General features: G+C 33.0%; 2 protein-coding genes across 2 annotated transcripts; both read right to left on the reverse strand.

Moving 5' to 3' along the window:
- Window positions 1–7,138: 7,138 nt before the first annotated feature.
- LOC108468604 (secreted RxLR effector protein 161-like) lies at window positions 7,139–7,897 on the reverse strand. The gene is made up of 2 exons (XM_017769486.1): window positions 7,409–7,897; window positions 7,139–7,348 (listed from the first exon to the last, which is right to left on the reverse strand). The coding sequence occupies exons 1-2, from the start codon at window positions 7,895–7,897 to the stop codon at window positions 7,139–7,141; spliced, it is 699 nt and encodes a 232-aa protein (XP_017624975.1).
- Window positions 7,898–8,499: 602 nt separating this feature from the next.
- Window positions 8,500–14,442, reverse strand: LOC108468603 (uncharacterized). Its single transcript, XM_017769485.1, has 10 exons — window positions 14,405–14,442; window positions 10,877–11,358; window positions 10,717–10,784; window positions 10,443–10,653; window positions 10,165–10,280; window positions 9,832–10,064; window positions 9,483–9,582; window positions 8,964–9,437; window positions 8,741–8,888; window positions 8,500–8,696 (listed from the first exon to the last, which is right to left on the reverse strand). The coding sequence occupies exons 1-10, from the start codon at window positions 14,440–14,442 to the stop codon at window positions 8,500–8,502; spliced, it is 2,067 nt and encodes a 688-aa protein (XP_017624974.1).
- Between the last annotated feature and the right edge of the window lie 10,925 nt (window positions 14,443–25,367).

The raw sequence follows: 25,367 nt of genomic DNA on the forward strand, positions 1-25,367 counted from the left end.
CTAGCTTCTTTTCCCCCTTTTTTTCTTCCTTTAGTTCACGGCAAGAAGAACAAAAACATAACCAAAATTTTTTTATTTCTTTTATATAAAGTAATAACCATTTAACTAAAATTTAATACATATTTTAATATATGCCATCATCATGGCCGGCCACTATTAACAAAAAGGGGTATTTGACATGCAAAACCATTATTTTCAATACATGCTTTAATAGACCCTTATAGATTAACCTATCACATTTCAAAAATGTCACACATAAGTCCTATTAACTAAATTCACATGCAATAAATCGAAGCTTAAAACTTTCACACATTCATATTCACATATAATAAACATAAAATATGACGGCTAATTATTTTTATGACTCGATTTTGTGGTCCCGAAACCACTTTTCAACTAGGGTCAAATTAAGGGTGTCACATATAGTCTTTGCTCTATTCCTGTTACACAGCAATGAGTAAGGAGGGGCAGCTGTAGACACTCAATTTTGCCCGGGCCCAGAAATAAGTCCAAAAACAAAAATAATAAACCCAAAAAAAAACGAAGTCCAAGTTCAGTCCAGAATTACAAATATAATTTGGCCCGATCGGAATGGCCCATTACTTGAAAAGATTTAAGGTCCATCTACAAGCTTGACTCATATGGAAATATAATATTTAATGATATGCAATCTTAGATATGATATGCAATCGTAGATATGATACAATCTTAGATATGATTGCAATCTTAGATATGATATGCAATCTTAGAAAATATGATTTTGTAATCTTAGATATTTAATTTGTAGATACCTTTTAATCTTAACTGTTGATGTAATTGATCTGTACCGTTGGATTTGAGGAGGTTCAACTATAAATAGAGGCCTCTCCCATCATTGTAAACACACTGGAGTTTTGGGAAACAATAAAAATTTTTGAGAGCTTTCACTCAAATTTCTCTCCCTCTTGCGTTCTTATTTTCTACGGTTTGTTCTTATTTTATTCTTTGTTCATCTTCGTTTTCAACCCTTTTATTTTGATTTAATCCATGTTTCCTGATTTTTTTATATATTTTAATTTTTTAAATAATTTTAGTATCATATCAAACTCTTTCATTTTTTAATAATTTTTTTTAGTATTACTCTTAGTAAATTATTTTTAAAATTTTACTCAAATCATTATTTTAAAAAAATATATTTCATTTAATTGTCATATTTTATCCAAAATTTTTTCTAAAATGAGGCAATGTTTTTCATATTTAGGAATTCGGGAAATAGTGCCCTAACATGCTGGGTTGCGATTTCCCGTTTGTCTAAATGCCTAAAGTATGATTCTAAATAGATTTTGTAAATCACGAGATGATTTCAGTTACGAGAGTTTAAGAATATCGTGTCCTATCATGCTGGATGTGATGTTTGTATTCTTTCGGAGCTAAGGAATCTCAATTTTTCAACTTAAATAATTTCGGTTTTAAAAAAAGGATCCTATTTTTAAATCCTTTCAAATTTTTGACATTAAGACAGAAAACTATTCAATTTGGTACCAATTTTGGGCGTTGGGAGGGTGCTAATCCTTCCTCATACGTAACCGACCCCGAACCTGTTTTCTTAATTTTCATAGACCAAAACGTTTTATAAGGTGATCCAATCACACCTAAAAAGGTTGGTGGCGACTCCCGTTTTCATTTTTCAAAAGTCGATCCCCATTTTTCAAACATCCCTTTTAAAAATGGTTTCGACAGGAGATGTATGACAGATTGTGCATCGAAGCAATATGGTATTGGGCTAGAAAAATCATTTCCTGAAAGGTCCAAAATACTAAGGGAATCCAAATAGCACAATTCCACCAGAATGAGACCCTTGAGCTGATTGTTGGATACTGCCAGTGCATTTAAATTTGACATATTCCATATCCATCTTGGGAGCTCTCCGGACAAATTGTTGTTACTTAAATCCATATCAATAAGGGAATACAAAGGGAAAGTTGAGATCTCAATGCTAGGTATATTTCCATCAAAGTTATTTCCATCTAAATATAACAATCGTAATGAAGATGAGCAAAAGATCATTAGGGCTATCTTCCCACTTAGATGATTATTTGATAGCCTAAGAAACCTCAACGAGTCACTTTGAGCTAACATTTCTGGTATTCCTCCAGATAGCTGATTTTGTGACAGATCTAATAATAAATTCGTAGTGGTCAAACTACCTAGACAAGGAAGTATATTACCTTGAAGGAAATTGCCTGCTAGGTTTAACCCATTTAGTTGTGGAAAGATTGAACAAATGTTTGCTGGAATTGGACCTTGTATTTTTTGTCAGATATATCAACAAAGGATATGTTTGGACTCAGATGAGATGGAAGATTGAGATGGCCCATAAAAGAGTTACCATTCATTAAAATGCTTCCATTCTTGTGTTGTTCTCTAGCAACCAAAAAGGAACCTTCCCTCCAAAATTATTATATGAAATATCAATAATACTCAGGTCATTTTGGTAATAGAGGAATTTCGGAATTTCAATGTGGAGTTCCTTTGTTGTGCAATTTGACAAGCGTAAGGCTTGTAGTTGGAACTTTGGGACCCATGTTTGAATGGTAGGCTCTTCGACTAACTTGTTTTGATTGCTGGAGAGTAATTTGAGGTGTGAATGGTTGGCAAATGATATGAAAATGGATGGAACTTGATACCAAATGATAAAGGGTGAGAAGGATGAATGCGAAAGCGGATCGTAAAGTTTGTCAAAGTCGCAGATTTGACTTAGGGCTTTAGACGTTCGGAAAGAAACTTGGATTTTTTTTTGACACAACCTGAAACGAAATTAAATCCAAGTTAGATAAAATAATTAAAACAAATAATAAATCAAGGATTCAGGAAGTGAATAAAGAAGATAAATGGAAAGATAATGGAAAGATAGAACGTGGCGTGTAGAAGTCCTAAGAAGTCTTGGAAACACGAAAAATCCACAACCCCCTTCAAGCGGCTCTAATTTCCCCTCCAAGATAAAAACCTTGGCAAGAAAAAGTTTGAAGATGATCCCCACAATCTAAAAAGATTATTAAAACTCTTCTAAAAAAAACTCAAGAGAAATTCTTGAAAAAAGAAAAACTCAAAGAGAATTTATTAACTCAAAAGAGAAATAGAATAATAATCAATTGTCTCCTTGTGTACAATGCAAAGGCCTATATATAGGCTAGATAAATAAATCTAAATAAAACTCCTAAGTATACTAGAACTCTAATTTAATCTAAACAAGAAGTAGTTTTAAACTAAATTTTTGTTAACATAAAATTCCTAAATAACTTAAAATACTTAATAATTATCAAAATTCGGAATAAAATAATAATAAAATAATAAGAGCTAATAAATAAAATATTGTGCTCATATATAATAAAAATTAAGCCTAAAACTTAAACCCAATATGAAACGTCTAAACTTGTAAGATCAATTGGGGTTCTTGAAGTGAAATGCTTAAGCTTGTTAGCATTTTCCACATGGGCTTGTCGTCATAGATTGAGAGTTTAGGCCTACAAACATAATTAGTCTCTTCTAATTCATCATTACTCCAGAATTTATTGTCTTGAAACTTCAACTCTTCTTCTCAAATTTTTTTCGTGATAAAGTCTTGAACCACTAAGTTGAGTTTTGACTTTATCTGTTTGGATTTGGATCTCGTAATTGGGCCTTGAGGAAAACTAAACTCATCTCTATTATGGCCTTTGAATTGGGCTGAGTTACTCGTATCAGAACTTCAAATAGGTTTTGTGAAAGAAAAATGAATCTAAGCAAAGTGAGATTGGCTAAAGCAATGGAGGCACATTTCCTGAAAAATTGATTACCGAAGATATCCAAATAATGAAGTGAAGACAAGTTAGCCAAACATGAAGGGAGTGTTCCTTCAAGAGCATTTTCACTAAAATCCAACACCTCAAATTTTCGTAAATGGCACCATCTTGTAAAATAAATTTAAACAAATTATTTAAATATTCTAGGAGGATAAAAAAATAATTAATCAAGAGATTGTCTAAATAATTATGTCATAATTATTAATTTACCTTGGGTAGGTAATGTCCCAGACAGCTCACAACCACTCAAAGACAAAATTTTAAGAGAAGCCAATACACCAATGCTTTGAAGAATGTTGTTGTTGAGAGATGATCAATCTAGCACTAATTCTTCTATTTTGCTCGACACATGCAATTGATCTTTACAAATTTATAAGAGTTATTTAGATGATTGATGTTAAGTAAACAATATTTTTAAAACTATATATTCACACACATATATATTTTACCTTGACTAGAAAAGGTGTCGTTGAAGTAATTGCCTCTCACATGTATGTTATTAACAGATGAGAATATCTCCAGGAGTTGTATTAGAGAAGCAGTTCCATTGTTGAAAGCCCAATTTAAGTTAGCAACCTTTAGTTTTCCCAAACTTCCATTTCTGAGAGTCAAATATGTGGTTGGCATCAATTCACTAGATATCTAATGACAAACAATTAGTAAGACTTTTTTTAATTGTTACATATACCTTTATTCTTTATTGGCACAAATTCCTTCACCTCATTTCTACTCACGCTGGTTCATCTAAGTTACTCAAAGCATCTAATAATTCTGTGAAGATCAACAAATAAAATTTAAAACTAAATCACACATAATAAATGCAATAATTCAACAACTAGTTTGTTTCCTTTAAAGGAAGATTAAAAATGTTAAGTAATTCCAACTTTAATATTTATTGATCCTTTAAGCTGGTTATTCTATATAATTGGAAAGCCCACTAAGTTGTGCTAATAAATTGTTGTTGAAGGAGTTGGAATCCAAATTAAGCACTTCTAAATTGGTCAAATTAAGTGTCCTTTCACCATCTACAAAGCATTTAGATAAGCAAATTTATTATAAATGGAATATTAAATGAGATATTCATATGTATATGTAAGAATATGATAATTAAAGTATTTTCATTTATAAAAATTATTTTCATTTAGTAAAATATGATTAATATATTTTATATAAAATTTAAACAATTTATTGAAATAATATCTTAACTAAAATTTGTTATAGTTCACTTAGAAATAGAACTAGTTGTGCTAAAATTTGAGACAACAGATTATTATAGAAAACTAATTTAGTAAAGAATGTACTGTATATTTTATAGATGTTGCTATTATAGTAGATAAAGATAATTAATTCCAAATCTACAAATATGATTATATATATTAACTAGTTTCTTTCCCATCTGATACTTAGATTGATGGTATGTATTAAAAATGTAAATTTAAAGACTAAAAAGATGAAAAATTAAATTAAATGCTAAAATAATTTTTTTTATAAAATTGAAGGACAAAAAATCATTATACCTTTATTTTACTACCTGAAAAATGAACTCCAAATTTAGCTTTTTATTTTTATTTTATGGAGTTTTACATACCTTTGATACCTACTGACCCTTCCAATTGGTTTCTCCTAATACTCAAGGACTTTAAACTTGATAACCCCTTGAGATATGCCAGATCATTGTTGTTCAAGAAATTATAATCCAAATCAAGCACTTCCAAATTCATCATCGCACTTTCCCACCTGTAAAAGATTTAAGTCGAATAATTTTAAGGAGAATTTGTTTGTATAATATCCAAAAAAGATTTATTCATAATTAAATATACTTTTATAGGTAAACGCCTTGAAGACTTAGTTGATTGTATATATAACATCAAATTTAGATATACCTTGAAAGTGTCAGAGGCTTTTGATTCTATTGAAGTTTAACTCTAACGTCTTCAAGTTTGTCAAACTCTTCAATTCTATCCAAGAACAATGAAATATATTAAATATAGACACATATCAAGGCTTATTCACATTAAAAAAAATAATTTAAAATATTTAATTTTAAACTTTTAATATAAAAATGGCAATTACTTGTATCTAATTTTCAAGGATTAGAGATTTTAATACAAGTATTTTTAATCGGGAGGAAAATCTGATTTGTCAATATCTTATTTGAAAGGGATAAGGATGACATAAAATCACAGTTTCATACAATACATTCTCTCATTAAGTACATATATGCTTTAACTTGTTTAAATATATGCGAACTTTTAATTAACATAAGGAAATAATTAGTTTATTTCAACCTATTGTCTGTCAATTAAAATTAGTTAAAGAACTTTAATAACCTTATTATGAAATAAATTAATAGAGAATTTAGCAATCAATTGTAAGTTGGTATGATCAAACCGTATACACTTTCATTTTATTTTATTTTATTGCATAAACTTACAATTAGTTTGGTAGAATTTGAGAGATGGAAGCTTACTTGATAAGATACTATCATTGAAGTAATTCTGAGTTAATACAAGGATTTTTAAGTTGTTGAAAGCAGATGATACATATACTGCATGCAAGAAAAAGTTATTGATCATGAGTGTCTTAATTTAGAAAAATAAAAGGAAAAAATTAATTATTAAACGTTAAATTAAATTTCAAGGATTAATCGGTCATCGAAGAGATGAAAAGTAACCAACTTTGGTTATCTACAAGATCTGCAATTTCATTTCCACTCAAATCAAGGCTCTTCAATTCCTCAAATAGAAGAAGTAAAGAGACATTGAGATACCGATATGGATCTGATATATCCATTCATGGTTATCCCATTGACGTGTGAAATAAAGATCAAGGCCCATTACTCATTTACTAGTGATGTTGCACTCAACTCTTTCCCATAGACAACAATTCGAACCCTTCACATCCATCCAGTCCTTTAAATAGTAATTGCCATTGAAGAAAGATTTGAGTTGGAAGAGAGCAATTCTCTCTAAATCAACAAACCACTCACTTGATACCTTCCTGCATTTCAATCAATCAAAGCCATGGAATTTATACACAACTTGAAATCCTCTCTTACTCCAAAAGTTGGCTCCCACTGCATTGATTTTTCTCCCTAATTATGGCAACCACATAATGAGAAACAAGAAAGTAACTATGAAGAGGAGGAGAAGATTGATTGTATTATATCTCTTAGTTGAATAACCAACTACCATATTTATACAGACTTTAATAAACTAGCTAGTAACTAACTGTTAACTACCTCAGTAACTGCTAACTACTAACCGTTACTTAACTAATAACTAATAACTACCAACAACCACAACCATTTCTATTCCTTAATATGCCTCCAGCTGCTCGATCTTTGTTGGTTGCTTTCGTCTTGGAACAACTTTGAGACTCGAACAAAACTTTGTAAACAAAGAAGCAGATATGGGCTTGGTGAAGATGTTTGTTACTTGATCTTGAGCAGGTACATGTCCAACATTCAACTTCCCAGCAACAACCTTTTCTCTAACAAAAAATAGATCCAATTCTACATGCTTGAACTTCAAATGCAATACTGGATTAGCTGAGACAGTAACAGCCCCGGAATTATCACACTAAACTGTAGCTTTCTTAGAAGGAACAACATGCAACTTAGACAGAAGAGATTCCAGCCAGACAACCTCGGTAACAGTATGAGCAAGGCCACGATACTCAGCTTCTGCAGTAGACCTGGAGACAACTTGTTGCTTCTTAGATCCCCAGGCCACAGGATTTCCACCAAGAAAAACACAAAAACCTGTTGTTGACCTCCTATCATCGACATCCGCTCCCCAGTTTGCATCAGAAAACCCTACTAGATCCAAGTTGACAGCAGCAGTAAAGTGAAGGCCATACTCCATAGTATTTTGAAGATATCTAAGAATCCGTTTGACAGCCTTAAAGTGCTGATCAAGAGGCTTATGCATGAATTGGCATACTTTATTAACAACAAATGTGATATCAGGCCAAGTGATAAAAACATATTGTAGAGCTCCCACGATGCCCCTATAGTCAGACTCATTGTCAATAGCACTACCAACATGCTGCGACAAACTTGTTGAAGTAGCCATTGGCGTAGGGGAACCCTTTGCTTGATCCATTCAAGCTCGCTTTAAAAGATCATGAATATATTTTCGTTGATTGAGGAAAAGTCCATCAGTAGTAGGAACAACTTCAATACCAAGAAAATAGCTGAGAGGCCCGGAATCTTTCAAAGAGAACTGTGTATCTAAATTTGTGACAAATGCATTAATGCTGCCTTGATGGTTACCAGTGACAATGATGTCATCCACGTATACAAGGACATACAGTAGCACACATTCAATATTTTGAATAAACAGAGAGCCATCAGACTTTGCTAACACAAAATGAGAAGCAAGCAAGCAGTTTCTGAGTTTAGAGAACCAAGCCTGTGGTGCTTGTTTAAGACCATACAACACCTTCTTTAACCTGCTTACCAAATTCTAACCACCCATGCTGCTGCTCAAAACCAGGGGGTTGAACCATGTAGATCTCTCCAGATAAGTCACTATTAAGGAACGCATTATTGACATCAACTTGTCTTAACTGCCAACCAAATTTCACTGCCAAGGCTCGAACAACACGGATTGTAGTCGGTTTTACAACAGGGCTGATTTGCATCCTACAGCTCTCCTATTTGCAGGTAGATGGACTAAACCCATGTATTATTCCTCAGCAAAGCTTCATATTCTTGCTGAGCAGCTAGGGTCCATTCTTTGCTAGACAAAGCCTCATCAATCGTGACCAGTTCAGTAATATCCAACTCAGTTGAGAAAACTCGATGCTTGAACATACCATTCTTGGACTTGGTTTGCATGGGATGCAAGTTAACAGGAGGAACAAACATCTCTGCAACAATCTAAGGACTTTTAAAAGCTGAAGGCGAGCCAAACGAGTGAACAGCCTGAGAGGAAGCATCACCAGGAGAAGAAGTGATCTACTATTGTTAGCTGCAGTGGCTGGCAACAAACCATCAGCTGACCTGGGCAACGAGTCAGGAGAGTCACAAGAGGCAGACCTAGAAGAAGCATCGAGACTAGGCTATTGTAAGGAGGAAGCAATCACTGGAACTTGAGAACGTTGATACAAGAACTAAGGTCAAGCCCTAGGGAGAACAATAGTATTATCTGAGTTGTTAGAACCAGCAAAAGGGAAACATGTTTCATCAAACACCACATGTCTAGAAAGAAACATCTTACCAGCATCATCAAGGCACTTGTATGCCTTGTGCACACGGCTATAGCTAAGAAAAACACAAGGTTTGGAATGAAATTGCAATTTATGAGTATTGAAAGGCTGGAGATACGGATAACATCTGCAACCAAAAAGTCGGAGGTGCATGTAATCAGGCAGAGACTTGTGCAATAGTTCATAGGGAGACTTTTCATCAAGAACAGATGTTGGGAGCCTGTTAATAAGGAGGACTGCGCTAATGAAAGCATATGCCCAAAGATGCATATGAACCTTAGCTTGAACCAGTAATGTCATGCCGATATCAACTATATGCCTATGTTTGCGCTCAACCAAGCCATTTTGCTCAGAGGTATGGGGACATGATAGGCGATGGTGTATTCTCAATTGAGAAAGAACCTGTGGAAAGGATCAAAACTCGCCTCCCCAGTCAGTTTGAAGAACCTTCACCTTACAGCCAAACTGAACCTCAATGAATTTATGAAGATGCAGAAATTTTACAAGAGCCTCAGATTTATGTTTAATGAGATATAACCAGGTATATCTGGAGTAAGCATCAACAAACGAAATGTAATAAGAATGACCCTCAGAAGTGACAGAAGTTGGCCCCCAAAGATCAACAACAATAAACTCAAAGGAAGCCGAGTACACAGTAGAAGAAGGAGAAAAATGGAGCTTATGAAATTTTCCAAGCTGACATGTTGAACAAATTGAACTCAACTTAACATTGCTTGCAACTATATTACATTTTCGAAGAACTTAAATGACAGTTTTATTACAAGGGTGCCCAAACCTTCTGTGCCATAGGCTAAAAACAGAAGTACTAGGAGTAGGTGTCCTCAAATGAGTAGCATGAATAGTGGCTAGAGAAAACAAGGCAGTGCTGGCCCTTGGAGAGGCTGATAGATCAAACTTGTACAGAACATTATGAATGTAGCCCACCAGCAAGATGTTCCATGTCTTGATATCCTTCACAAAGCAATGAACAGGATGAAATTCAAAATAAACCTGGTTATCTTTTGTAAACTGAGCAACAGACAATAAATTTTTACAAATTTAAGGAACATTTAAGACATCTTTCAAATGAAACACTTGACTTTGCAGCTGTAAAACGACCTAAGCCAACATGAGCTACAGGCACAGGCTCTCCATTTCCCATGTAAAGCTTGTGGTTACCTATGTATGGTGTTACATCCTTCAAATTATCCAAATCATTAATAACATGATTGGATGCTCCTGAATCTGGATACCAAGCTTTTGTATTCAGAGAACTCGAGGAACATCATCCTTGTTTGGAACCATTAGTAGGAGCTGAACGTTCCCTTTGAGAACAGAATGCACAAGTCAAATTTGAAGAACCCTAAAACTGATGATAGTAAGCCAGCATAGATTGATTAGAAACACCTTCAAAGGTTTCATCAAATCGATAATAGCACTTCTGGACAGTATGACCAACTCGTCCACATAGCTGACATTGAGGCTTAGTATGACCAAACTTCCTTCTTCGACCACGGCCTCGAGAAAACTTACCATTACATTTGTAGGATGATCGAGGTCCTCTATCAAACCGATTGTTACTATTATCAGTGTTTTCACATTGCTGAGCAACATTTGCCTAAAATGAGACACTTGAAACCAAATCCTGTTATCGAGTTTCATAATCAATAAGCATTTCTACAAGAGGATCAAGAGGAACACGCATTTCAGAAGCTACAATCTGAATTGATTCAAATTCCATAGGCAAATCTGTTCTTGCTCAGAAACACCATTCCCTATAGCCATCAGAGTGTCACATAAACTCTTAATGTTGGCCAGATATTCTTTCAGAGTTAGCTGACCTTTTTTCTGAAAGTACAAAGAATGTCTCAAGGTAGAGACTGTCAAAGTATATTTTGAAGCAAAATGGAGCACTACAGTACTCCAGACGTCAAAGCTCGATTGAGCACCAGTGAGATGAACCAAGATCTCATCACAGATGGTAGACAGCAGCCAAGAAGCCAACAGTTTGTCTTGTTGCTTATGAAACAAGAATACAAGATTAGGAACAAGATTACCATCCTTATCAAGAACTGACTGTGAATGAGTATTAATTGTTCCAAGCACAAAATCTTGCAATCCATAACCTTCAAGAATCAATAGAACTTGTTGTTTCCACAAAAGAAAATTATGCTCACCAAGTTTCACAGTGTCATGCTTGGGAAACTGTTGTATCTTCCTCAAAGAAGCATCACCAGGATCGGGAGAAGAACCATCTACTTGAGCAGCAGTATTAAAAGACTGACAATTTTCATCATCATTACCAGAAACAACCTTAGTTGCCCTGAGCGAGAGGAGGGAAAAAAAACGATTATGGCTCAGATACCATAATAAGAAACAAAAAAGTAACCATGAAGAGGAGGAGAAGATTGATTGTATTATATCTCTTGGCTGAATAATTAGCTACCATATTTATACAGACTTTAATAAACTAACTAGTAACTAACTGTTAACTACCTCAGTAACTGCTAACTACTAACCGTTACTTAACTAATAACTACCAACAACCACAACCATTTCTATTCCTTAATACCACATAATTATTGTATAGGAATATATCCATTGTGGAGTTTGTATTTTGGGAATAAATTATATTAGGATTATCTTAAAAGTATTGTTTTTAGGCACAAATAAAATAGTGCCACATTATTAAATTTTAAAGATAATAAGGTATTATTATACACTCACCTATATCTAACATCTTCTCAAACTTAATTTAACTTTAATTAAATTACTTAAAATAAATAATTTATTAAATTATAAACAATCATTTTTCTTCTTTTATAAATTTTAATCATTTTGCTTTTCTCCATAAGTTAATATTTTTTTTATTTTTGCAACCAATTTTTTAAATAGTAATTTTGTGCAATTTTTTCATATTATTGACACATAATTTTGGTAATTATTTTACCATGAACTCCGAACCTTGCACCCAAGCCCTAAACCATAAACTTTGAACCCTGAACCCCAAGGTTCAAGGTTTGAATTTGGGATTTAAGGTTCAAGGTTCGGGTTTAGGGTTTGGGGTTCAAGATAGGTTCAAGGTTTAAGAGTTCAAAGTTATGGGTTTGAGGTTTGAGGTTTCGGTTCAAGGGTTTAAGGTTTAAGGTTTAAGGTTAAGGGTTAAGGGTTTGGAATCAAGTTTAGGTTTAGTGTTCAAGGGTTCAGGGTTACGAATTTAGTGTTCAAGTTTAGGATTTTGGGTTTAAGGTTTGAGATTCTAGATTTAATGTTCATAGTTTGGGGTTTGGGGTTCAAAGGTAAAAAATTACAAAAATTATGTGTTAATCACATGGAAAAATTATTGAAATGTTATTAAATAATTGAAATGGGCCATGAATAATGTGGTGGGAAAGGTTCATAAAATAATTTTTCTAGGATGAGTGTATAATAATAATTTTATGTCTTTAAAATTTAATGATGTGGTAAAATTTTATTGGTGCCTAAAAACTTTAGTTTTTAAGATCATTTTAATGTAAGTTATTCTCTTGTATTTTTATTTATATGAGATTTATTAAAAAAATATAAAGTAAATGATTTATATAAGAAATTTTGGTTTAATTTTTCTTAAAATTTGATTTTTATTTTATATATTTGAAATAAATGAATTTATAATTTTCTCATTTATGTAATTAAATATGATTTAATATTCATGTTGTGAAAAAAATATTTTTATTTTTCGTACTTTTATTTCACTATTAATTATATAGAAATTTAAGAGATTTCTCAAAAATCATTTAAATATATTTTTACCTAAACAATTTTTGGAATAAAACTTCAAATGTAATTTAGGTAGATATATTTATTTATTTCGTTAGTTTTGTATTATCTATTTTCTAGTTAGTAAAAAAATAGAAGTTGGTTTTCTTTTATTGCTCAATTGAGGCATATTCGACACGTTGGTCCATGACATATTAACATTATTTTAATTAAAAATGTAAACAAATAACTTTTGGTGTAATTTGTATCTTTTACTTTATTCTCACATTCTCATTTATTTGTTAATCCAATAATATTGACAATATCTCTACCTATCATCTTATTGGAAAAATAATTTTACTCATAAAAATCTTTTATTTTAATATTAAAGTAAATATATTTTGAATTCTAAGATCTTATCTTAATTTTTTTTGATGCAATAAAATTATATACACTTTAACATCAATATAAAATCTAAAAATAATCAAAATTTCAAAAGAATAGTTAAGAATATCATGTATATAATCACTCTTTAAGAAATTTTAAAATTTTATTTTTATTTAATAAACTATTATCATAAAATTCACATCAATATAAAATGCTAATTAGTTTATATTTTTTAAATAGCTTTACTTTGAGTAATATATATTTACTTTAATATTAAAATAAATGTATTTTATGAGTAAAACCATAAGTTAAGGGCTTATTTAACTATAAAAATAGGTTAATAGCTTGTTTAAATACAATATAGTGAGTTGAAGGGGAATAAAAATAAAATAATAATAATGAGGGCTTACAAGATAATTAGCCACATTTAAGGTTTGGTGCCGCCACACTGTCAGGCGCCACCCTTTCACTTTTTTTAGTAGCCATTCAAAATAGAAAATTTGCATATCAAGTCCTTGAATATTCCAGATCATTACATTTCAATCCAGTGCCGCCAAATTGACAGGCGACACCAGTAAAACCATACTATTTTGGTAAATAATCTTATTGGCATACCATTTCAGTTATTAATTTTAATTTTTGTATTATTTAAGTAAAAAAACTCATTATCACACATACAAAATGTAGAAGTTGGACAGCAAAACTTGTCAACAAAAGTGGCGACATTCCCACAAACCAAAAGCATACAATATATATATATAACCAATGCTCCATTCAAATTTTGCCTTTATATCATATACAATATAAGACATTAATGAAGAAAAATGAGGTCACTCTATCATTTGGTCTGCTATGTAGGACCGCCATTAGGAAGGTAATGGAACTTAATGGTAGAGTGATCAATTCGTAACAAAACAATAACATAAGTGACTAAAACATAACATTTCAAATATAAGTGACTAAAATGTAATCTGAGACAAATAAAAATAACTATTTTTGTAATTTATCCTTTTAGAAATAAGAATGTAACATATTAGAGGTGAGCAAAACTCGATTCAATTCGAAAAAATAAAAAAAAATCAAATTTCGAGTTAAACAAATCGAGTTATTCGATTCAAATCGAATTTCTTTTTCAAATTTCGATTCGAATCAAGTTTGATTTTCGAATTTGAATAACTCGAATAATTCAAATAAACCGAATATCAAACTGTAATAATTTATATTTTTACCCCAAACTCTCAAACCTCTTCACTTTCCTCCCAAAACTTTTACTCCCTTCCATTTTCCCCTCTTAACTTTTACTCCCCTCCCATTCCAACCCCCTTCTACCCTAAACCCATTTTTCCTCCTTTTTTTTTAATATCCCTCTCCCCCAAAAAAATTTTACTCCCTCAACTCCCAAAACTTTTTATTTTCCCTTTAAACTTTTACTTCTCACCCTTTTACCCCAAAATAAAAAATTAAAATCATCCAAAAAAATTCCTAAACCTAAATAATAATAATTTTATTTATATCTACTATTTATATTATTAAATTAAATTTCACATTTTGTACTATTTATATTTGATGGTCACAAAACTAACTATTAATACGACAAAGGCAAGCTTACCTATCGAACAATAGTATAGCTATGGTGAGTAGAGAATATCGTATCCATAAGGACCAAAAGTACTAGTAATTACCGTTTTTCTATTATTTAGCCGAAAAATTGGAGTGATTATTTTTAATCTAAAATTACTAGACTAATTTAACTAAGAACGCAACAGAGAATGAATAGGAAAATAATCGAAGATAATGAGATAGATAATACCTAGGAAAGAATCCATTTATACTTCACCTATTATTATGAATCTGAATTAAACGATTTATTCACTTATTACTTGATTCGTAGAAGTCCCTAAATTATGTTAATATCTCTTTCGAGAGTAAGCACAACTGACTTTAAGTTAATTAATTGAAATATCTTTCTAATTAAAACCCCTATCGTCGCATTAACTCGATCTATGGATTCTATTAGATTTGACTCTAATCCGACAGATTTATGTAGTCCTATTTCTAGGATTGCATGCAACTCCACTCAATTATACTAGATCTACTCTTAAACATGACCTTTTTGTAACACCCCTAACCCTTATCTATCGTCAGAATAGGGTTACGGAGCATTACTGGACTTTACAGATTAATTACTGACATTTCACAACCTTTATTATTCATATCAATAGTCAATCATAAAACACTCATATTTTTCTTTAGATGAGCTGTCGAGGCCCAATATACACCTTAGAAGTGAATCGAGAATAAACTGGATACTCATAGAATTTTTCCTAAAATTTCAAATTTTTTCTTAGGAGCAGTGGACATGCGCCCGTGTGGCTGGCATGGCCAGGAGACACGTCTGTGTTTTAGGCTGTGTGGGCATTCGATATAAATCACACGGCCATGTCTTAGCCCGTGTCTTTACCCGTGTAACTCTCTAACTTATGTCACACGGCCAACCACACACCCGTGTGCTAGGCCGTATGCAAGGTACAGGGGTCACACGGCCAAGTTACATGTCCGTGTGCTAGGCCGTGTGCTAAAACCTGGGTATTCTGTTTCTAATTTTTAAGGTTCAGGGGATACACGGCCAAACCACATGCCCATGTGCCAGGCCTTGTGTCACACACGGCTGAGACACATGCTCGTGTCTTTGCCCGTGTGAACGAAAATAGGCCATTTTAAGGCCACTTTTCTCACCCTTTTTGATATCAACCTATACACAACAATTCAATATACCAAATAGCCCCAATTATGCAATCAACACGAGCCAAAATCATGTTTTAAACATAATATATATCATCACAAAACTCAATTGCCTAAACTTACCAAAATAACTCCATTCATTGATTTACCAAAATCTACTACTAAATACATGCATACAGACATATATGTATATATATATATATGTCATTCACAACCATACTTCAAATTTAGCTCTTTTCCAATTCAGCCCTATACATGCCATATAAACCATGAAATGTATAACATAATCTACCGGAACAAACTGAATAATGTGGCCCGATGTGTTGATCCAATCCTTCAAACTTTTTGAAAATCTACAAAGAACATTAAACAATACAAGTAAGTTTAATGAAGCTTAGTAAGTTCATTAGGTTAAACATTAATCTTACTAAACTTAATATTATAAATCAATCTATTAATAAATCATACTTTCCCCCTGTCAAACATAACAAAAATCGATGAACACACTTCCTTCAAACCAATATCAGTAAATTTTTCAATATCAATCGCATAAGTCTTTTACCAATCCTCACTTAATCGAAGAAAAACTTACGGATATGAGTATATCGTTTTATTTATGCCATAGTCCAACTATGGTCTTACATGTATATTGCCATGGCCCTGCCATGGTCTTACATTCATAGTGTCATAACCTAGTTTTGGTCTTATAATCAGATTGCTATAACACAGCTATGGTCTTATGATCAGATTGCCATAGCCCAGCTATGGTATTATGATCAGATTGCCATAATGTAACACCCCAAACCCGGCCTAGACACTCTGGCCGAATCCGGCGGTGTCACATGTTAAGATGTTTGAAAATCGTAACTTTGCTTAAAACATTTTCTGTTTAAAATCTTTTCATTATTACTAATTGACTCTAGCATCCTGTTAACTGATTATTCAAAAGCGTTCAAAACGTATATTTTATGCGGAAGCTTTTAAAACAGTTTGTATTTTCATGAGTATTTTGTTAAAATGTTTGGTTCTTTTAAAATCTCGAGTTTTCCTAAAACTAGCAGTAATAATCCCTAACTAATAAAAATCCCAAACTTAAGAAAAATCCATAGAGGCCATATTTACAATAAAATCTCTAAATAAATTTTAAAATTATAATTAAGTACGAATCAAAGTCAAATAAGGTTGTGTGGCCACCGCTGAGTCCTCCGCTGCACCGATCCGCCTAAGACTAGGGATTACCTGTACAGATAAATCAGAAGGGTGAGTTTACGAAAACTCAGTGTGTAATCCCCATATAAAACAACCAGACAAAATGTAGTCACAGTCTAGGCTTAGGCCTTTTCAGTATCAGATTCAGTTTCCAGTTAGGACTTTAGCCCATTTCAGTACAGAAGCAGTCATGCATTAAGGCCTTGGCCCATTACAGAATCAGTAATCAGTACAATAACAGATATGCAATCACAAGTTCCTACCCAGCCAGCCTCTACACACCATCTCCGTCCAACCCTACACTCCATGTGGGGATATAATCAACCCACCCATCCTTACACTCCAAAGTAACTGAATGCGGTACTAAACAGTGGTTTGCAGCTGAGCTGCCTGTAAATCAGGCTCGAGGCCTTTCAGTACACTTCCTTCAAACAATACCACCCCAGCCCAATGCAATGCAACATACAGTAATGACATGCTATATCATGGCAACAATGCAGACAATATCATTTCAGTAAATATCATCATGCTCGATAACATGTAAATTTATATATATATCAGTCATATAGTCATCTCAGTCAATTAAGAGTCTAGGTAAGCTTATCGACCCTACAGTAGGTTCACTGTTGTCTCAAGCGACCCCTGCAACCTTAGCAACAAAATAGTGAAGATGGGCTCACACGCCTATGTTGTCAGCCCGTGTGGGCTCACACGGCCTGGCCCAGAATCCCACACATTCGTGTAGACTATCCGTGTGGGGTTCACACGCCCGTGTGGCCCACACGGCCCAAATCAGTCTAGCTTGTGTGTCGCACACGGCCTGCCTGGCCATTACACGGCCGTGTCCTCAGCACAAGGTTTAGCGTCATCGACCACACGCTCGTGTCAGGGCACACGGCCTACCATACAGGCGATCACACACCCGTATGGCATCGACAGTATGCTTTTTCAGCTTTTTGCTGAATCCCGTTTTCTGCGTTTCAGGTACACACCTGTTTTGATTTTGACGCAATGACACACACGAGATCACCATAACCTATAATCACCAATTATCCCTAATTACTCGCTTAAAATGATAAATTAAATCAGACTTCCTCGACTAATCAAGTCACAATTCGAATACCCAAAGCTTACCCGAATTCTTGAACGCCTCTAACTAAGATTCTACGAGAGGTAGGTCCCCTTCTTCACGATTTTCTGCTGATCAGAACAAAATTTTAATCCAACGAAAAAGATTCGAGAATACAAAATATACAATATGCTTTTTCAGCTTTTCGCTGAATCCCGTTGTAGAAGGCCCATTTTGCCCAGGCCTTTAAATTTATAAATAAACCAAATAAAAATAAAATATAGTCCAAAGTCCATAAATACCAAATTTATATTTAACCCAAATAAATCCCTTCAAGCTCAATAACAAAATATAGCCCAAAACAGAACTGAAACACTAGTCTAAAACCCAATTTACAAATGGCCCAAATGGGGCCCAACAGTTCTGAAATACCAGAAACCCTAGAGTGGTTTCCCACACCCACGCTCACGAATGCTCCTTTCGAACGGCCATCTCTAATGGAACTTGCGAGAAGAGCAACAAAAATGATAACAGAAAAATAGGCCAGTAAATGACAGCAAGAAAATACAATTTTTTATTTTATTTATGATGTAAATCGGCTATAAAAAGCCAGAAAAATGATGTAAATGGGATCTTTTTTTGGCAGAAATATACACGCACAGTTACGCATACAAATCGGTACCAAAAAGGGTGAATAAAAGACTGTTTTCAAGTGGTAATTTGAAAGATCATTTTTCTTTTTCATTTTTCTTTTATCTCTTTGATTTTTGTTATTATAGGAGTAAAAAACAAAAATAAAGGAGAGGGAGGATACTTATCGTGATAAAGGCCTTCAAATCCTTGTGAGGCTTTGAAGAAATCGAAGCTCAAATAGGGATTGTGAGGTTTAAGAATGGCAAAACCATCGGATTCATGGTCGAACAAGGTCGATTAGGCCTTCGTGCGACTTCGTTCGTTGATTACAGAGGCGAGGCGGTGGTTGAGTGAGGATTTAGGTTCGACCGAATGAAGAAGGGAGATAGGCTTTAGGTTTTTTATTATTTAGATTTGCTTTTAAGTGGCTGTATGTTAGTTTTAGGGTTTTTTTTAACCTTGTTTTGTATAGAGTATGAAACAGCGTCGTTTAGGCAGGAGAGGATCCATGTGCCGACCCGTTTCGTGGCCCGGATCTGCGCTTTTTACCTTGAATGGTCAATTTGTGCGTCTGATCCCTCGCCATTGCGCAGACTTTTAATTGATCTTTATTGACATTTTATTTTATTTCAAATCTGTTCTAGAATTTCCGTGTCTTTGCATTTCAGTCCGTGCCTAGATGCTGCGTTTTAAGAATGGAATATTTCCAGATTTGGTCCCTAAACATTCACATGCGTATGCCATTGGTCTTTTTTAATTTTTAAATGACTTATTTTATTTATAAATTATCCCTTATGTTTTAATTCAATTTTAATTAATTTTCCTATTAGTATGACTTATTATTTTAAAATTCATTTAATATTTTTATGTATGGGTTGATTTATTCTAATAATCTCGCTTTGTTTTTATTTGTATAATTGCATTGAAATTCTTCTTTATATCATATAATTTCAATATTTTGTATAATTTTTGGTTCAAATCTTTTTATATATTTGTACATATATATTATTTTGATCGAGTTTTTTATTTATAACAATTATTATTTTGAAATTCGCTTGTTTTTTTTAATAACCTTACTTTATTTTTTATAAAATCATTATTTTGAAGTTTTTCTAATATCATTTTATTTTAAACATTTCATATAATATTTCGTTTAAACGCTTGTATATATATTTGTACATTCATAATGCGGATAAAGTTAATTTGATCTTATATATATTTTAATCCTATGTTTTTCCGTATAATTGTTTCCAAATTTATTTATATACATATATGTGTTTTTAATTTATTATGTATATAATTTATTGCATAAGATTATATTTTAGTATATATATATTTTTATTATCATTTCAAATTTTTAAGTTTTCCTTATTTGTGTGTACGTTGTCAATTTTAAATATTTTTACATTTTACATATTATTTGATTCAAATATTTTTACTCTATAACATTTCTTGTAATAATTATATATCCTTAGTTTTTTTACAAGTTATTTCAAATTCATTAATTCAACTATTCATCTATTATATATGTTATGTGTTCATCAATTCATCATCATTTCAAAATTGTCTTATATCACATTGACATCTAATTTCTATTCATACATTTTGTGTTGATTATTTTATATTATGCCACATACATTATTGTTGTATTTATTCTTCATTGTAATTTTAATTGTTCTCCATCCATGCTTGACAAGTTGATATCATTTTTCTTAGATTAATTATATTTAATTGTTAGTAGGTTAAATAAGGTTATATTATCTTCATCCGTCAAGTATTGTATTTTATTGGTGCATGTTATCCCATATTTATTATTTGTTTGGTAATTTCTAATTTTTTTAAAATCAATTATTTTATTTTATTTCAAGTCAAATCAAGGCATTTCGAGCTAGTTTATAAATCATTTATTTAAATTTTGTTAAAAAACAAGGCAATGTTCAATATTTGGAAATTCGAGAAATCGTGTCCTACCGTGCTGGGTTTCGATTTTTCGTTGGACTAAATATTTGGACACCTTTTTATAATTTTGACCTAAAAAGCTTTTGGAAATAAAAATTCAATCATGTTCTCAAAGGTAGAAAGGATCGTGTCCTATCGTGCTGGATGTGATGCTTTATACCTTTGAAACGAGAAAGCTTTGACGCCCGGCTTAGACTACTCAAATGTTGTAAAAAGGAACCACATTTCAAATTTTTTTAAAAACCCTAAACATAAGGACAGCAATTAATCAATCTGGTACCAGTTTTTGGGCGTAGTAAGGTTGCTAACCCTTCCTCATACATAACCGGCTCCCGAACCCATTTTTAAATTTACGTGGACCAAAATTGTTTTAGAATGTTTTATTAGGTGATCCAATCACACCTAAACAAAACGATTGGTGGAGACTCCACATTTGGTTTTAAAAGTCGATTCCCGTTTTTTTTCAATCCTAAAAAAAAATGGTTAACACCCGTTTTCTGCGTTTCAAGTACACACCTGTTTCGATTTTGACGCAATGACACACCCGAGATCACCATAACCTATAATCACTAATTATCCTGAATTAATCGCTTAAAATGATAGATTAAACCGGACTTCCTCAACTAATCAAGTCACAATTCGAATACCTAAAGCTTACCCGAATTCTTGAACGCCTCTAACTAAGATTCTACGAGAGGTAGGTCCCCTCCTTCACGGTTTTCTGCTGATCAGAACAAAATTTTAATCCAACGAAAAAGATTTGAGAATACAAAACATAGACTTTAACATTTTACCTTCACAATCTACCCAAACCATAATTGAAGTGAAAAAAAATACACTTACCAGCCGACTAAAGAACAAGAGACCACAGAACAACGATTAACGTAGGATTGACGATCCAAATTAAAGAATTGAAAGAAAGTTTATTCGAAAGAGGAAAAAGATTAAAAATCGAAGGGAAGAAGAGAAGAATTTTGACGTCAGAATATTTTTGAGGAAAATTTGGAAGAAAGAGAAAATTCTAAAAAAATAAAATCAGAATATCCCAACCCCCCTTTTTTCTCCCACTAACCCGCTAACACACACATTCTCAGAATTCTTGTTTGACTGAAACTCTTTCGGTCAATCGTGCAAAAATAAACTCTAGCGCAATCGAGCAAAAATAAACTCTAGCGCTTGTGCAGTGATTTGAACTCTAAACCTCCAACACACCAACACACATCTTAACCACCAAACTAGTAGGCCTATTGTAATATGGTTTTACAAATACTTAAATATAAGCATATTGAACAAGGTTAAGGCTTTATTCAGAAAAATACCAAAATTTGCCAAAGCTAAGGCTTGAACTTGGGACCTAACACACACACCTAGAACACTTAACCACTGAAGCAGATACACATTTGTTTCACATTTCAGCAGAAACAAAAATAAAAATTTTGGGGCGTTACACATAGCCTAGCTATGGTCTTATAATCAATCACTGCCATGGTCTAACCATGGTCTTACGTTCGTAGTGTCATAACCCATTATGGTCTATCCGTCAATTCATCCTTTACATTAATGCCATAGCCCAGCTATGGTCTTACATATAAACATGCCATGGTCCAACCATGGTCTTATCCTTCAATTCATCCTTTACCACAGAACGAATATACTTAATCCTGCGTTCCTCTCGTTTTGAACATTTATTTCAATTTCATAATTCAATGATAATTTTATTTTCAACATTAGATAATGAATAAATACATAATAACATTCATCAATTTAATAAATAAACATTAAAGTTTAACAATATAAACTTACCTGGGCTAAATTGTAGAATTTGTAGTAGTTAGGGATTATTCTGCTAATTTTCCTTTTTCTCGTTAATCTATGGGCTCTTGATATAGAGTAGAAATATGAAAAACCAACTTTAGGAAGTCTCCTATGGCTGTTTTTGGCTGAAGATTGATGAAGAAATATCTAGAAATTCAATTTAGTCCTATTTTATCTATTAAATTTTCTTTCATTTCCAATTTTACCCATTGTTTACACTATTTTGGCTATTTCATATGCCCACATGCTGTCCAGCCTATATAATTTAGGCCTAATTGCTCTTTAAGTCCTCCATTAATTAATACATGGCTATTTAATTATTTCTTTAATTATCAAATTTTGCACATTTTCAATTTAGTCCATTTTAGTTAATTAATTATCAAAACATTAAAATTTTCTAACGAAACTTTAATACTAACTTAATGGTACTCTGTAAATATTTATAAAAATATTTACAGCTCGATTTATGAAATCAAGGTCTCGATACCCTGTTTTCAAAACCAATTAACCTAATAAATCCTTCTAAACCAAAATCACTATTTCACAAATCTTTCTAAAATCACATTTGACTCACAAATACTAAGTAATAAAATTTTTGAACTTACTTGTCAGATTTAGTGGTCTCGAACCACTGTTTTCAACGCCACTGAAAATTGGGTTGTTACCACTGAAAATTGGGCTGTTGTTGTATTTAAATTATTCAAATGATAAGATATAAATTTTATACATTTTTAAATTAAATTTTTTTCTCCATGATGATATTATTATATTTTAAGACTTTATATCCTACTATAAACAATAATCACAAATTTAATTTCTATGTTAGTATTATAATAATTTTAGAAATAAATAAATAATTTTAATAATTTTTTAAACCCGATCATACGTTGAGAGATAATTCTAGTCTAATAATAGTGGTTGTGAAAAATCTAGTGGGCCCTAGGACCAAAATTTTAATTCCACAGCGACTTTATTTTTGGTGGAAAATTAGAACATTCGAAATAAGTCTATATATGAATTTTCGGTCACCCTACACAACCGTGTATAATTATTATTTTTGTCACAAGCCGTGTGACTCAACATCGAATGCACACATGATTTGGCACACGACCTGTGACATGTCCGTGTAGCCTTATTCCGAATACTTACACAGGTTGGTATAGGCTGTGTGTCTAGACTTCGAATGTCCACACAATTTGGGCTATGTCACACGACCGTGTGATCTCTGTTTCTAAAATTTTCATTACAACGCCGCCAAAATTTAAGAGTTTAATTGTGAAATTCTACAGTAATTAATTTATGTATATGTGGTTCTGTGTTTTGCGATTGAGTTTAAGGTCTGGAGTTTGAGTCGCATCATTAAAAGTTTTGGTTAGTTTAAAATCAACCCATAAGCACGCGTTACCCACTTAAGCATTTGTCTGTATGGATGTGAAATTGTGAAATTGATGTGAAATTGTAACAAGAATGAGCTTGTTGGTTCACTGGTTAAGCATCTATCTGTATTCTGTCTGGTTCCGGGTTCGAATCCCGTAGTATGCGTAGGGAAAACATTTTTGCTAAATGTTGGGAATTTGAGTGGAAGCTCATTAATAACTAACATTAGTTCTTCTTATTCTATTTTCTTTTCCTCTTCTTTCTTTTCTTTTTTTTTTCTCTTTTTCGGTTCTTTTTCTTTTCTTCTTTAATTATCGTAAGGATTACAAGATTAGTTGAAGTTACACTGTTAGCTTTCTCAGTTGAAAGGTTATTAAGTAAGTTTTATTGTTAATTCATTTATTTTCAAGGTTGTTCCTTTTGTTCTTCAAAGGATACTCTGAACCGGTTATTTCGAGTATATTGTGTGAATCTCTGATAATCAATCGTTTGGTTTCCCTATTAGGAGAAGATATTGAAAGTAGCGAACCTCATCACGTTAATTCGAGTAATCGTCGTTAATCTTCCGTAAATATTGAATTCGTTGAAAGTTCGTGTTGAAACTTTCGACATAGTTATATTGAGTATAATTGTGCATTGTTGTTGATAAAGTTGGTTGATTGAGTTATTAGATGGTTGTTTTAGGCTTCGAAACTCCTCTACATTGTTACTACTTTGAAATCATCTCAGGTGCGTATCGAAAACCTCAGTTTATGTAAGTTTTGGTCATTAGAAATGGTGGCTGTCGACGCCACACGGCCAGGCACACGGACGTGTGACTAGGCCATGTGAGTCACACAGGCGTGTGGCAGGCCGTGCGTTTGGCCATGTAACTCACTATTCATCAAATTGGGGCCACACGGGTTGGCACACGGGCGTGTGTCCAGGCCGTGTGTGGCCAAGATAGTGCAGGGTTCACATGGGTATAAGACACGAACGTGTGTCTGGGCCGTGTAACTCACTGTGTGTGACTTAGGACCACACAGGTGTGTGCCCAGGCCGTGTGAGTCATACGAGCAAGGACATGGCCATGTGTCCAAGCCGTGCAACTCTCTATTTACAGATTAGAACCACATGGACTGAGGGCATGGGCATGTACCAGGCCATGTGAGCTACACGGGCAAGGACACGGCCGTGTAGCAGTATAATAAAGGCTCGAAACCCATTTTTGAGACCGTAAGTGTGGTCTATGATTGATAATGATTTCTTATTGTTTGAATGATCTAAACTTGATTGAGTGAGAATTCTCTGATATTTTGTAACTGACACATGAATGTACCTATGAGTGTATTGTGAATGTATGTACTTTGTATATGTACGGGTTGGGATGTTGTGAAGAAGGAAGTAATCTACTCTGAATTAGT

This window comes from Gossypium arboreum, chromosome 8 (assembly GCF_025698485.1).
Source record: "Gossypium arboreum isolate Shixiya-1 chromosome 8, ASM2569848v2, whole genome shotgun sequence".
Lineage (NCBI taxonomy): Eukaryota > Viridiplantae > Streptophyta > Magnoliopsida > Malvales > Malvaceae > Gossypium > Gossypium arboreum.